This window comes from Heteronotia binoei, chromosome 16 (assembly GCF_032191835.1).
Source record: "Heteronotia binoei isolate CCM8104 ecotype False Entrance Well chromosome 16, APGP_CSIRO_Hbin_v1, whole genome shotgun sequence".
NCBI classification, from domain to species: Eukaryota; Metazoa; Chordata; class Lepidosauria; order Squamata; family Gekkonidae; genus Heteronotia; species Heteronotia binoei.
In genome coordinates, this window is record NC_083238.1 from 64,184,041 (window position 1) to 64,199,747 (window position 15,707).

At 49.5% G+C, this 15,707-nt stretch overlaps 1 protein-coding gene across 1 annotated transcript in view; it reads right to left on the reverse strand.

Annotated features, from left to right (window-relative positions):
• The window catches only part of LRRFIP1 (LRR binding FLII interacting protein 1), a 104,029-nt gene that overhangs the window by 58,208 nt on the left and 30,114 nt on the right, over positions 1–15,707 (reverse strand). Inside the window, exon 7 of the mRNA XM_060257070.1 lies at positions 3,388–3,465. Coding sequence (XP_060113053.1) covers positions 3,388–3,465 — 78 coding nt within the window. The remainder of the gene's footprint in view (positions 1–3,387; positions 3,466–15,707) is intronic.

Consider the following 15,707-nt stretch of genomic DNA (forward strand, 5'->3'; position numbering starts at 1 on the left):
CTCTTCCCTAGCCATGTTTTCAAAGGTTTCCGCACAATGACTTGTAATAACGCCTGAGTGAAGCACACACACACACACAACCGGCTGCCACATGGTGTGATGCCTTGAAGCTTCCCTGTTTCTTTCCTCTAACCACAACTGCCATTCTCAAAAAAGTGAAGTAATGTCCAGACCAACCTCTTGCTACTCCCACCTTGCTGGCAGATGTAGCCATGCATAATTTCATTCAGCTAAATATCTGAATTATAAAGCATATAAATCAAGACAGTGAAAAAATGGTCCACACGACTAAAATAAGAACTAGCAATTTATGCACAACACCACACAGTAAATAGAAAGCTAACTTTCAGAGTATCACAAAAGGTATCAAAAGGATAACAGTGCTATTACAAACTGTAACCTGATAATCCAGTATAAATTTTGCAGTCTTTGTTTTTGAAAGAGAAGTTTCACTTATTCAGAGGAGAGAACAGTCAGCCTCTGAGTTGGGTGTCGTGATGACACTTTGCAACTTTGTGTGCTTAGGGCACTTCTTACATGCTGCGCTGCCCCCTCCGAAGCAAGGAGATTGTCCTGCAGCACCTCTCTTGTCAGCCCCGGCCAATCTCTTTCATTCCCACATCCTACTTCTAATTCTGGTGCTTCCCCCTTCAATGCCAATACCTTTTGCACAGCGGCTCTCCTATCCAGGATGCTCAGGATTCTTCAACAGGAATCACCTGAAGATAATCTGCCTTCTGCTGAGCAAAAGACCCACTGCTTTACGGAGGTCCGGGTTGCCTGCCCTGCCTCACAGCAGTCCTTCAGGATCACCTGTAGATCATCTGCCTTCTGCTGGGCAAAAGCCCCACTGGTCTACAAGGTCTGGGTTGCCTGCCCTGCCTCACAGCAGTCCTCAAGGTCACCTGTAGATCATCTGACTTCTGCTGGGCAGAAGCCCCCCTGGTCTACAAGGTCCGGGTTGCCTGCCCTGCCTCACAGCAGTCCTCAAGGTCACCTGTAGATCATCTGCCTTCTGCTGGGCAAAAGCCACCCTGGTCTACAAGGTCTGGGTTGCCTGCCCTGCCTCACAGCAGTCCTCAAGGTCACCTGTAGATCATCTGATTTCTGCTGGGCAAAAGCCCCACTGGTCTACAAGGTCCGGGTTGCCTGCCCTGCCTCACAGCAGTCCTCAAGGTCACCTGTAGATCATCTGCCTTCTGCTGGGCAAAAGCCCCACTGGTCTACAAGGTCTGGGTTGCCTGCCCTGCCTCACAGCAGTCCTCAAGGTCACCTGTAGATCATCTGCCTTCTGCTGGGCAGAAGCCCCCCTGGTCTACAAGGTCAGGGTTGCCTGCCCTGCCTCACAGCAGTCCTCAAGGTCACCTGTAGATCATCTGCCTTCTGCTGGGCAAAAGCCCCACTGGTCTACAAGGTCTGGGTTGCCTGCCCTGCCTCACAGCAGTCCTCAAGGTCACCTGTAGATCATCTGCCTTCTGCTGGGCAGAAGCCCCACTGGTCTACAAGGTCTGGGTTGCCTGCCCTGCCTCACAGCAGTCCTCAAGGTCACCTGTAGATCATCTGCCTTCTGCTGGGCAGAAGCCCCACTGGTCTACAAGATCTGGGTTGCCTGCCCTGCCTCACAGCAGTCCTCAAGGTCACCTGTAGATCATCTGCCTTCTGCTGGGCAGAAGCCCCACTGGCCTACAAGGTCTGGGTTGCCTGCCCTGCCTCACAGCAGTCCTTCAGGATCACCTTTAGATCATCTGCCTTCTGCTGGGCAAAAGCCCCACTGGTCTACAAGGTCTGGGTTGCCTGCCCTGCCTCACAGCAGTCCTCAAGGTCACCTGTAGATCATCTGCCTTCTGCTGGGCAGAAGCCCCCCCTGGTCTACAAGGTCCGGGTTGCCTGCCCTGCCTCACAGCAGTCCTCAAGGTCACCTGTAGATCATCTGACTTCTGCTGGGCAGAAGCCCCCCTGGTCTACAAGGTCCGGGTTGCCTGCCCTGCCTCACAGCAGTCCTTCAGGATCACCTGTAGATCATCTGCCTTCAGGTGAGGAAAAGCCCCCCTGGTCTACAAGGTCCAGGTTGCCTGCCCTGCCTCACAGCAGTCCTCAAGGTCACCTGCAGATCATCTGCCTTCTGCCGGGCAAAAGCCCCACTGGTCTACAAGGTCTGGGTTGCCTGCCCTGCCTCACAGCAGTCCTCAAGGTCACCTGTAGATCATCTGATTTCTGCTGGGCAGAAGCCCCCCTTGTCTACAAGGTCTGGGTTGCCTGCCCTGCCTCACAGCAGTCCTTCAGGATCACCTGTAGATCATCTGCCTTCAGGTGAGGAAAAGCCCCCCTGGTCTACAAGGTCCAGGTTGCCTGCCCTGCCTCACAGCAGTCCTCAAGGTCACCTGCAGATCATCTGCCTTCTGCTGGGCAAAATTCCCACTGGTCTACAAGGTCTGGGTTGCCTGCCCTGCCTCACAGCAGTCCTCAAGGTCACCTGTAGATCATCTGCCTTCTGCTGGGCAAAAGCCCCCCTGGTCTACAAGGTCTCGGTTGCTTGCCCTGCCTCACAGCAGTCCTTCAGGGTCTCTGGCACAGCTCTTCCTCGTCTTCCCTCTACCCTGCCCCCCAGGCTGGTGATACTAAGGATACTCTACCACTGCGCTACGACCCCTCCCCAGAATGTCTCTTCCACTGAGATAGATCACCATGGTGATTTCTAGGTCCTCACTGACTCTCCCTTTTTTCATTCCCCACCAGGAAAAAAATCAGGAAGGACCAACAGAAGCAAACTTCTCCTGAAGCAGTTCCTATTATAGCCCCAGAGGAAACTAGACAGAGAGAAGAATGTGGAAGAAGAGGTGTCTTTGCTTTGTTTCTAATACCTTTGTTCCACACTGGCCTATAACTTTGGGGGGAACTGATAGGGCTTTGTTTTTGAAAGGAGGAAATTCAGATCAGGAAATCAGCACAGGTGAAAGCCAAACACACATTCTGGTCCCCCACCCCACCTGAGTACCATTATCTGCCCTGATTCAAGTCACACAACACTTTTAGTATTTGAAAACAGGAGACCAATCACAGATCTTCCAGTTTGCCTTTAGGGAATTACAAGGAATGCAAAGCTGACAGGCATGTGTAGCAGAGGCCGGCCTCTTATATCATGGAATAATGACACAACGTCCACAAGGAGCGGAGCCTCCTGTGAAACTGGGGAAAGTGTTAACAGTCTAATGATCCATTAGCTTGCAAAGGTCAGTTAACTTTAACCTTGTCTTTTAATCTGAATTCAATAAGCAGTGTACAGCAGCCTTGTATAGATAAGCTGAGAAAGAGAGAGAGAGAGACACAGTCAGACAGACAGACAGACACGCACAACGGGTCAAAGAGGAGAAGGAAAGAGATGCTCACCACTGGACTCGCACGAGCAGAACTAGCTCTAGAAGAAGTCCGAGATCCTGAGCCAAGGTAGTAACTGTATTCCGAAGGCTGCTCATATATACCACAAATGATTCAAGCAGAGATGAGAAAAAGGTATTAGAACAGTATTGGTCAGATAAATTGCTAGCAGTCCTCACAACATTCGGCAGGTTAAAGTATGAGCAATATCCTTTCAAATAGACAGGCAGTGACACACACACCCACAGTCAATGGTAAGTCAGGCAAAACTGTTTCAGATACGTACTCTGCTTTAAACTGGCAGCGCCATCTATGAGCCATTCCCCGGATTGTAGGAACCAATGCAGTCATGAGCAACCAGTGGTGCAGTTGCACCAGGTAAGCCCAGACCCCACAATCAAGGAAGCATTTGCAAAGTTTTGTTAGTGACACAAGTGGTGAATATTCAGACTGATAAAGCTCAGAAACAACATGTTCGATGGTGAGCTGACATCAATTCTGGACATCAGAGCTCAGCTGTACAGGGATGAGGGACCCCCATGTTCACACTGTGGCTGGTTATGCAGTTCTAAGGCCATAAAGATCTACCTGACGTAAGACTGGTGCTTACGTGAGCCAAAAATGATCTGTGCCTTTGTTTGAACAGCAGACCCCTGACCTCTCTCCCCGGCACACTCCCTCCCAGGCCTCCTCTGAAATTACTCTGAACACCTCTCCTACAGAACCTTGTTTACCTGGATTTCAGTAAAGCTTTTAACAAGGCTCCCCAAGATGTTCTGATGGGAAACTGCAGACTGGACTCTAGGACATTTTAGGTGGAGAGGGAACTGATAAGAGAACCACACCCTAGAAGTAGCTGTCAGTGGCATCTTATGAGACTGGAAGGATGTATCCAGCGGGGTGCCACAGGGCTCAATTCCAGGCCCAATACTTTTCAATATTTTTATAAATGATCTGGAGGGGGGTGGGTAGAGTGACTACTCATTCAATCTGCAGGTAACACCAAGTTGGAGGAGAAGCAGCATACCGGTAGATTTCAAGGAGATCTGAACACAGTGGAAATGTGAGTGGAAATGAACAAGATGCAATTCAACAAGAGTATGTGCACAGTTCTACACCTGGGTAGCAAAAGTGAGGGACATGCATACTGGACAGGGGGTACACTTGTGGGTAGCAGCATGTGTAAACAAGGTCTTGGGGGATGGGGGAACCGTAAGTTAAATATGAGCAGTAGATGTGATGTAGTGACAAAAAAGGCTAAAGCCATCTTGGGGTTGTGATGGACTGCAAGGCAGCAAGGAATCAAGAGAGCTGCTGGCCCCATAACTAAGAGCTGGGAATTCTCAGGAATGGGTTATGGGTTGGGGAGGGGGGCGGGGAAGGAGGCAGTGTGACGGCTAGTTGAGAGGGTGGGTCAGAGTGTGCCGACCGAGAGAGCAGATCTGTGAAGAAGCAGCCAGTTGGAGGGGAAATTCTTGTTAGAGACCAAATTCTGCTGGTTACCTCTAGAGAGATGGAGGATAGTTAAATAAAACAAAAAGAGCCCCGTGGCACAGAGTGTTAAAGTTGCAATACTGCAGTCAGAGCTCTCTGCTCATAACCTGAGTTCGATCCCAGCAGAAGCTGGTTCAGGTAGCCGGCTTGAGGTTGACTCAGCCTTTCATCCTTCTGAGGTGGGTTAAATGAGTCCCCAGCTTGCTGGGGGGAAAAGCATAGATGACTGGGGAAGGCAATGGCAAACCACCCTGTAAAAAGTCTGCCGTGAAAACACTGTGAAAGCAATGTCACCCCAGGGTCGGAAACGACTGTTGCTTGCACAGGGGACCTTTCCTTTTCCAAGCAGGAAAGATCCTTGGTGTTCAAAGAGTCTCACACACACACCCTCAGAGGAAGCTTTTACCCGGTGGAGGAAAGACTCTGGAGAGTCTGAAATGGCAGCTGGCCGAAGCACCTGGGTAGAGACCAGGACAGTCTCACAGGTCAGGCAAAGCTGAGGTAATTCTCAGGGTGTCTAGAGATCACCTGGCAGTCTAGACTGAGAGAGTCTTAGGAACAACAGGAGATATTAGCAGGAGAAATGGAATCACTTGGTGTGTTCTCAGAGCCACCAGCAAAGAAACTGCATAAGCTATCCCACTGTAACCTCTGCCTAGAGTGAAATAAAAGTGAAGCACTGGAACTTGAACAAAAGACTGTAGACTCCACCTGTTTGCTGTTCAAAAGCTGTGGTGCTGGAGTTTCTGAGGAGAATTTATGAACCACAAACATCAGCCTCCACAAAACCAGTGCCAGCCCCAAAAGGGTATAAGCTAGCCTGAAGGAATAGTTTCAAATAAAGCTTTGTGCTCGATGCAAGGAGCTCCTGGTCCTCAGGGAACAAGTTCGTACCCTTGAGGCCGAGGTGACTGCCCTAGAGAAGCAGAGACGGTCAGTTAGGCACTTGGGGAAGACTCTCGGGGGCGTATTAGATGAGCCCCGCTCTGAACGTAGCAGCCCCGTTGCTGCCAGAGAGCATGAGGGTCGAGAGGGAACAGGGCACCGGGCTGAGGACAAGGGGAATGTGCCCTTAGAAGGGACCTCTTCTTCGGTTGGTGAGCGGGTATCCTTTCGCGCCAAGGAACCATCCCTGGGCAGGGGGAGGGGGGGTTGATTCGATCCTTAGGCAAGTAGACAGCTGGGTGGCGAAACCACGTATTGACCGTATGGTGACTTGCCTGCCTGGTGCGAAGGTAGCGGACATTATGCGTGTAGTAGATAGACTGATAGACAGTGCTGGGGAGGAGCCTGTGGTCGTGGTGCATGTTGGCACCAATGATGTGGGGAAATGCAGTCGTGAGGTCCTGGAGGAAAAATTTAGGCTGCTAGGCGGGAGACTTAAGGCCAGGACCTCCAAGGTAGCCTTCTCAGAAGTGCTACCTGTTCCACGTGAAGGGCAGGAGAGACAGGCACAAATTAGAAGTCTCAATGTGTGGATGAGACGATGGTGTAAGGAGGAAGGGTTTAAGTTTGTTAGGCACTGGGATGCTTTCTGGAACAAGCGGGAGCTGTACAAAAGAGACAGTCTCCACTTGTCCCCGGTTGGAACCAGGCTGCTGGCGCTTAAAATCAAAAAGGTGGCAGAGCAGTTTTTAAACTAAATCTTGGGGGAAAGCCGACAGGAGATGAAATGTCTCTGGTTCGGGAGGACTCGTCTCAAAGAGATGAAGGGTTAGCTGCTATTTTTCTACCGGGTAACGGACCAGAGTTGTCCACTGTGAAGGTGACAAACAATATGGACTGTCTGCCAGAGTCTCGAGGCGGCAGGAGGAAGGTGGCGGGCCTAGCTCGCCTGGGAAATTATAGATGTTTGTATGCAAATGCTAGAAGTGTTTGAAGTAAAATTGGTGAATTGGAATGTTTAGTGTTGGGAGAAAACATAGACATTGTGGGAATTTCAGAAACTTGGTGGAATGAGGAGAATCAGTGGGACACGGTGATTCCTGGATATAAGTTATATCGGAAGGATAGGGAGGGAAGGGTTGGAGGTGGGGTGGCTCTGTATGTCAGAGAGGATATACGGTCCAGTAAGACTGAGATCAGAGAATTAGATTCACTTTTAGAAATGCTTTGGGTTGCGTCCTCTCTCTTTTGATTTGGTGGGCGATAACAAACTCCCATAGTTAAATTTCCTTTTGGGCCCACACACCTGGCTTTCACAGATAGAGGCAGTGTAACAATGTGTGTGTGGGGGGGGAGGGGTGGGCTCCCTGTTGGGTATCCTGCCCCCCCAGGGAAAGTGTATGCGCAATACATAGCCTCTCCTTCCCGGTGCAGTGAACGCCGCGTGGTCACTGTCCGGCTATGCCTGGCAGATGGTCACTGCAATGGCCTCTCCTGCATTACTGCATCCATGGCAACACCTTCCCGCTGGTCCCCCCCGTTTCTCACAGAGATTGCCACGTCATGGTGCGACCGAATGTTCGGCGGTATAACCGGATGGGCAGGCTGGGCTCACCAACCTCGCCAGCCAAGAGAAGGAAAACTCTAACATCAAACCCGGGCAGATAGAGCTCGTTAATGTAACACCTACCACCTGGAGGACTCGCTGCCGTTGTCCCGGCTTACTGGGCCATGGCAGATGACCCCAAGGTGAAAGGGTGGAACCAGTACCGCGCACACTGTGCTTCACCTAAAGATTCCTCTGCGCAGGCCTGAAGGGCATATCCACATCCACAACCCACAACACACCAAGTCCTGCAGCGATGGGCAAGGGGCGAAACGGCAGGTGGAAGATGCCACTGGAAGCCGCAGTCCCGATCCTGCATGTAGGTGGTTCAGGGTATTGGTCACCTGTTGCTGACCCGGAGACGAAAGCATCTTTCGGCAGCACCCTGAACGACCAAGCAGCCTTATCTAGGGACAGCACTGCTTGCTCCACACGGAGAGGGGCCTAGAAAAGGTGGCCTAAAAAAAGCTTGTCTCCCCCACCCCAGTTGGCTAGCTGCGGTCAACAGGCATCCTTACTTGCGGTCAAAAAATAACAACAAAGAAAAGGCATGCACCTGCCTCACAAAGTGTGCAAAGACTTAAGCTTGCGTGTTGGAACATCAGAACCATGCTTGACGCAGTAGACAGTGGTCGCCCTGAACGACGCTCTGCTCTAGTTGCCCACGAACTTCTCAGGTTGAATATTGACATAGCAGCTCTCAGTGAAGTCCGTTTCCCTGAGGAAGGTAGTCTTCAAGAACACGGCGCTGGCTATACCCTCTACTGGTCGGGTAAGTCAAAGGCTGAGAGCCGCCTTTCTGGCGTTGGCTTCATGGTCAGGAACTCCATTGCCTCCAAACTCGAAAACCTGCCAACAGGTCACTCAGATCGCATCATGTCCATGCGCCTCCCACTTCAAAACAAGCAGCATGCAACACTCTTCAGTGTGTATGCCCCAACCCTTCAAGCAGATCCTTCAGAAAAGAACAAGTTCTATGCTGATCTACGCAACCTCGTACGGAAGACCCCTACAGAGGACAAGGTGATCATCCTTGGCGACTTCAATGCCAGAGTAGGTAAAGACTCGGAAGCCTGGAAAGGAGTACTTGGCAAACACGGCATTGGCAACTGCAATGATAACGGGCGCCTCCTGCTAGAATTCTGCACGGAGCACCAGCTCACCATCACCAACACTATCTTTCAGCAGAAGAACAGCCTGAAGACAACCTGGATGCACCCACGGTCCAAGCACTGCCACCTTATCGACTACATTCTGGTGCGCCAGAGAGACCTTCGAGATGTCTTACACACCCGAGTAATGCCCAGTGCAGAATGTCATACGGATCATCGTCTTGTACGCTGCAATCTCCGTCTTCACTTTAAACCCACATCCAGGAGAGGAGGTATCCCTCGGAGGAAGCTTAAGGTTGGCAGCCTTCAGTCAGCCGAAGTTAAAGCTGCCTTCCAGGCAAAACTCCAGTCAAGAATTGAGGACCCCAGTTGCCCCACAGACCCTTCTCCAGAAGCACTCTGGGAACACCTAAAAACTACCATCCTGTTGATCTCTGAAGAAGTCCTCGGGTTCTCCACAAGGAAAAACAAGGACTGGTTTGACGAGAACAATCAAGAGATCCAAGAATTACTAGCGAAAAAGAGATCTGCCTACCAAGCACATCTTGCTGAGCCCTCCTGTCTCGGGAAAAAAGCAATCTTTCGCACTGCATGTAGCAACCTCCAGCGCAAGCTTCGAGACATTCAGAACGAGTGGTGGACCAAGCTTGCAGAGAGAACCCAGCTGTGTGCAGACACTGGTGATTTAAGAGGGTTCTACGAAGCCCTGAAGGCAGTATATGGCCCATCATATCAGGCTTAGAGTCCCTTGCGTAGTGCAGACGGCCAAGTGCTCCTCACAGACAAGGCATCCATACTGAACCGGTGGTCGGAGTATTTTCAGGTTCTCTTCAGTGCCAACCGCATAGTTCAAGATTCAGCAATCCACCTCACCCCACTTCAACCAGTGAAAACAGAGTTGGATGAGATCCCCACCCTAGAAGAGACTGTTAAAGCCATCAAGCAACTGAAAAGTGGCAAGGCAGCGGGAGTTGATGGAATCCCACCAGAGATCTGGAAGCATGGGGGCACAGTACTACATAGCACACTTCACAAAGTACTTGTCACCTGCTGGGAACAAGGCAAACTACCACAGGACTTTCGCGATGCAATCATCATCACTCTACACAAGAACAAAGGAGAAAAGTCAGACTGCTCCAACTACCGGGGGATAACCCTGCTCTCCATCGCAGGCAAAATCCTTGCCAGAATACTCCTGAACAGACTGGTGCCCACCATTGCAGAAGAACTCCTCCCAGAGAGCCAGTGCGGCTTCAGAGCTAACAGGAGCACCACCGACATAGTATTTGTTCTCAGGCAGCTCCAAGAGAAATGCAGGGAACAGAACAAGGGTCTATATGTGACTTTTGTCGACCTTACCAAAGCTTTCGATACCGTTAGCTGGAAAGGCCTGTGGCAAATCTTGGAACGTTTAGGATGTCCCCCAAGGTTCCTCAGCATGATCATCCAGCTACATGAAGACCAGCGAGGCCAAGTCAGACACTGCAACGACCTCTCGGAGCCCTTCCCAATAGGCACAGGTGTAAAGCAAGGCTGCGTTCTCGCGCCAACTCTCTTTACGATCTTCTTTAGCATGATGCTTCAAAGAGCCGCAGTAGATCTAGATGATGACGATGGTGTCTACATCCGCTATCGCACTGATGGCAGCCTGTTCAACCTGAGGCGACTAAAGGCTCACTCCAAGACAATGAAAAAACTCATCCGAGAGCTACTGTTTGCTGATGATTTATTTATTTATTTATTTATTAATTTCATTTATATCCCGCCCTCCCCCACCTTGGCAGGCTCAGGGCGGCTAACAGCAATCCATAAAAAACACACCATAAAAAACACACCATAATAAATAAAACATTAGAATTAGAAGGAGTGATGCTGCACTCGTCTCCCACTCGGTATCAGCTCTGCAGCATATGACGTCCTGCTTTGCAGAGGCTGCCAAGCTATTCGGCCTAGAAGTTAGTCTGAAGAAGACAGAAGTTCTCCACCAGCCTGCACCCCAGGAAGATTATCACCCTCCCTGCATCACTGTGGGTGAATCAGTTCTGAAGACAGTCCAGCAGTTCAGCTACCTGGGTGCATCATCTCCTCAGATGCCAAGATCGACAAGGAGATTGACAACAGGCTGGCAAAGGCAAACCGTGCATTTGGCCGACCGCACAAAAGAGTGTGGAGCAACAAGCATCTGAAAAAAGGCACAAAGATCAATGTTTACAAAGCGGTTGTGATGACAACCCTCATCTACGGCTCCGAATCGTGGGGTTTATACCGACATCACCTGCGACTCCTTGAGCGCTTTCATCAACGCTGCCTTCGCACCATCCTCAACATCCACTGGAGTGACTTTGTGACCAACACTGAAGTCCTCAAGAGGGCGGAGGTTACAAGCAAAGAAGCACTGCTGTTGAAGACGCAGCTGCGCTGGGCAGGGCATATTTCTAGGATGGAAAACCACCGCCTTCCCAAGATTGCTCTGTATGGCGAACTTTCCACCGGCCATCGAAATAGAGGGGCACCAAAGAAGAGGTACAAGGACTCCTTGAAGAAACCCCTTGGCACCTGTCGCATCAACCATCACCAGTGATCTGACCTAGCCTCAGATCGCAAAGCATGGAGGCACACCATCCACCAGGCTGTCTCTTCCTTTGAGAACGCACGCATAGCTGGTCTTGAGGACAAAAGGAGATTGAGGAAGAATCGCACTGCTACAGCACCAACCCCAAATCAGACTTTTCCCTGCAGCCACTGTGGCCGGACCTGCCTGTCCCGCATTGGTCTTGTTAGCCACCAGCGAGCCTGCAGCAGACAACGACTACTGCACCCTTCTTAAATCTTCGTTCGCGAAGTCAAGCCAAGAGAGAGAGAGTGTGACACGGTTTCTATTGCTCCACAAGCTTTAAGTCTTCCAATATATTTGACTGTTGGAGCCAAAATGCATCTTGCTAATAAGATTAAAAGTCTATGTTTCGGGTTTTCCATAGTGATCAAATAGTTTGCAACCATGGAATAAGTAGTGGAAATATACCCATAACACAGAGGACAACATTTCCTGTACAAATCAGTAAGCAGCCCAGACCAACCTTGTAATAAAATAACTTTGCTCAATCTATTAATTGTGTGATCAGAATAATAATTGAATAAATTGCCACCTGTCAAAAATTCTAGCTTGAACTGTTTACTGATAGAAGCATTAAGACTTGATGATAAAAATGAATTTTGTCTCTTTAGACATACTAATTGACTAGGAGGTTCTAGCAAAAGTAATTCAACCATGTCTTAACAGCATCTTTCCAAAGTAACTGATTGTAGGAAACACAACCCAAATTCTAATCTGATCACCGCACTGGAGACACAATTGGGAATTCCCAGTATACTTTGGAGGGGGGGGGGATTGTGCGAAGAACTATTTAAAGCATCAGCCAGTCTCAAATGCTAAAACATCCAAATTCAAGCAGAGTCAACCAGCTACATAACAATGCTATGCATATCCCAACATAAAGGGAGGATACCATGGCAATAACAAAAGAGAACTGAACCGTAGTAATTAATCATGTGATATGGGTTCCAGAGCAATTATGCACAGGACAGAGAAGTAGAGCTATCAACCCCTGTACTATGGAAGAAGGGCATTTGGTCAGTATCTGCAAGACACAGAAAGCAAAAAACCCATCTCACTGGGAACAGAGTATAAAGATAATAGTTTGCTTAAAGGTACAAAACATACATTCACAAAACTATAGGAAACATATACAGTGTGACCTATAACAAGGCACTCTCTCTAAACCTATACAAAGAGGCTGTAAAGTCTTCCAAAAGGAGTTCTCAGGTGTGTAAAAGTATGTCAAAGATCCATCAATTTCACCAGACCCCAACAGACTGAAAAGTGCTTGTATGATATTTTCCAAAGTCTCCAAGGCCCAGAAGTGTTTGAATGAATTCTCCAAGGTCTCCTCTGCCCAACAGTTGTTTTGATAAATGAAATGAAGTCTTTATCAAGGGCCAGAAGTCATCCTCTTAATAAAATTAATCCCGGAACAGCTATGCCTATTTCTTTTTCTTCAACCCTAAGGAAATCTATTGTTGCTAGCAAGAGCCTCATATTATTTGCTAGCAACAGGAAGTTCCCTTGGGATTGAAGAAAAAGAAACTGGCAACCCCTGCCTCCCCCCACTCTGTGAAAATGGCTGCTATGGTGGGTGCAGTCCATGACATTCTACCCTTCTCAAATCCCTCTTCCTCAGTCCCCACACCCAAATCTCCAGGAATTTCTTAATGTGAAGATGGCAACCCTATCTCCTTGCCACCTAACAGCCAATCTGCCCTCGTCTCCCTGCAGAAGCCTCCGCTTAGGAAAACTGGCCCTGTCGTGCGGTGCCCCACTTCCTTGCCCAACCTCTCCTCCTCAGCCCTCCATCAACCTCCTTATTACCTGCCTCCCGAGGTCTTCAGCTGCACTGATTATTTGTTTGCTTCATGCACACCCTCCTGGCTTTCTCCACAGTGGGGACCAAAGCAGCATACTGTTCTTCTCTCTTTTATCCACACAACAACCCTGTGAGGTAGCTTAGGCTAGAAGCACATGGTCCAAAATCATCCAGTGAGCTTCCACTGCAAGATGGAGAATCCGGCCTGCTCTGAAACTCTAATTGCTCCACCATGCTGCCTTTCCATTGCGGGGGGGGGGGGGGGGGGCAATGCTGCTGCCGAACAGCATCAAGCAGCCAGGCCTCCTTCAGGCATGCCAGTTGAGTGGTATCAAGTCACCCAGAGGATGCTGCCAGGCCTAGGGTTGCCAGCCTCCAGGTGGGACCTAGCCATCTCCTAGAATTACAACTGAACGCCAGATAGCAGAGATCTGTCCCTCTGAAGAAACCGGCTGCTTTGGAGGGAGGACACTATGGAATTATATCCAGCTGAGGCTTCTCCTCTCCCCCAACCTTGGCCTCTTCAGACTCCACCATAAAATCTCCAGCCTTGAGCCCCTCCTCAAAGGCCAAAACAGGCCTCCCTGCCCCCTCCCCTTGAGTTGGACTCACCGAGACCCTGCCTGGAATACTGTTGGGGGAATCCCTTGCTTAAAGCTACAGGTGTGCCTTTCATCATTTTCAGATTTTTTAAGGCCTCCCCCCCCCCCCCCAAAAAAAGTATTTTGTTCAGATTTCACATTTTTCTGCAAACCTGGAGTCTCCCCACTCACCCATGATTTTTTTTGAGGGTCCACACCCTTTGCAACTCAAAATGCCCCTCCCCCATGGTGTTCCTGGGGGTCCACAAACAGAACACGACTCATTTGTTAAAGCCTCTTACATGAACAAATGAATAGCTATACTGCTCACATGGGATTGCACTGTTTAACAAGAACAGGCAGGAAGGAGGCATGACCTATTCCCATTATGGGAAGACAGCTAGATTTGGAAGTCAAACAGCTAAATTTAATGGGAATTATTTCTAATACACATCAGCAGCCCGGTGGCAGAGTGGTAAAGCTGCAGCACTGCAGTTAGAGCTCTTTGCTCACGACTGGAGTTCGATCCTGGCAGAGGCTGGGTTCAGGCAGCCGGCTCCAGGTTGACTCAGCCTTCCATCCTTCTGAGGTCAGTAAACTGAGTCCCCAGCTTGCTGGGGTGGGGGGGAGTGTAGATGACTGGGGAAGGCAGTGGCAAACCACCCCATAAAACGTCTGCCGTGAAAACATCGTGATGCGACATCACCCCAGAGTCGGAAACGACTGGTGCTTGCACAGGGGACTACCTTTACCTAACTGACGTTCCACTCAAAAAAACTTCCATATGATGAATGTAACATATAGAGAAAAATTACTAGCAAAGGGGGGGGGGGGGTTCCAGTGGAATCCTAAAAAGACTTCCCTGGGAGGGAGGAAGCCCCACGGAACAGACTTCTGTGGGATTCTCAGAAGGCCTGCTGAGGACTGTCATTCTTGCTCTGCCTGAAAGCACTGGGCTCCCACGAGCCCTCTGCCTCCCCCACTCCCCCCAAATCAGATGAAGTGCCCAGTCCCCTGAGTTCACGAGAAGATCCAGATCCCTGGAATGTGGCCCTTTTCCTCTCCTCCTTCCTCTACCACACCCTCTCAAATGCAGACTTCATTAAACACACAACTGAAAAAGGGAGAGGACCAAACTCTAAAGCAAACAATATTCACCTATCAGTTAACAGAAACACCGGAAGCCAAAATCGTGTGGGCTTCCGTTCAGTCATTGCACTCTTTCCGCTTACCCCTTTGCTTCTGAAACAGTCCCTTTGCCTTCTTAGGCACTGAGCCGTCACTCTGCCTGTTCCAAAGCTGGGAGCTAAAACTGAACCTGTAAGGAAATGGGTTGCCTCCACTATCTGGACACTCCTTTAAGTGGGAAGGTCAAACCAGAATATTGGGATGTCTAATACACCCACGCATGCTTTCTTGCAGACAGCTAGAAGCCAAAGACCTTGCTTCAAGCACAGACAGTTTATAAGCAGCATGAGTCTGGCAGCAGGACTACTTCTTCCAGTGCTTCTACTTCCAGAATTTCAATGAATTAATTACTTAGGGAGCCAAGTACGTTTGGGGAAGGCTGCCAAAAGAACCTTGTGCATCCTTTGACCTAAAAACAAGTCACCTTGTAGTTCACTGAATGGACGGAAGGAAGCCTGCTCAAATCCAACAGCAAGTAATTCATATTAAGAGTGACTCACAGGTAGGAACGCTTGCCTGTCTACCTGTCCAACTCACTCGACTCTCTTGCTGTCCACCAGTGAGAATCAGGCAGCGAGCTAACTGACAGGCTGTCCGACCGCTTGCAGGGGCGCTGTGTGGACTTACGGGCAGGGATAAGAAGCCGCCTCCTACCTGACCAGGGATCCGCTGGGAGTCAGTTTCTGGTCTCCTCCTGGAAATTCTGCTTTGTGCCCCCAGCAAAGGGTGGGGTGGGGTGTGGGGTCAAGAGCCCCCTGGAAGTCTCCTTCAGATCTTTTTATTCTGGAAACTTTGCTCTCTCTCTGCATTCTTTATACAGAATACCAATAACAAGTAACACCATGTACGCTGCATATTGAGAAACATGCCTAATTATTAATTTCATCATCTATAAGACTTCTTTAAAAAAAATCAGCTAACTCTACTGGATTTTCCACTTTGGGATAATGAACCCTGCATTTCTTCTCTATAAACAGTCTCCTGTAATGAAAGACAGAAAGCAGAAGAGAGACAGAGGAGGGAAAGAGAATAAACTAAAGCAATG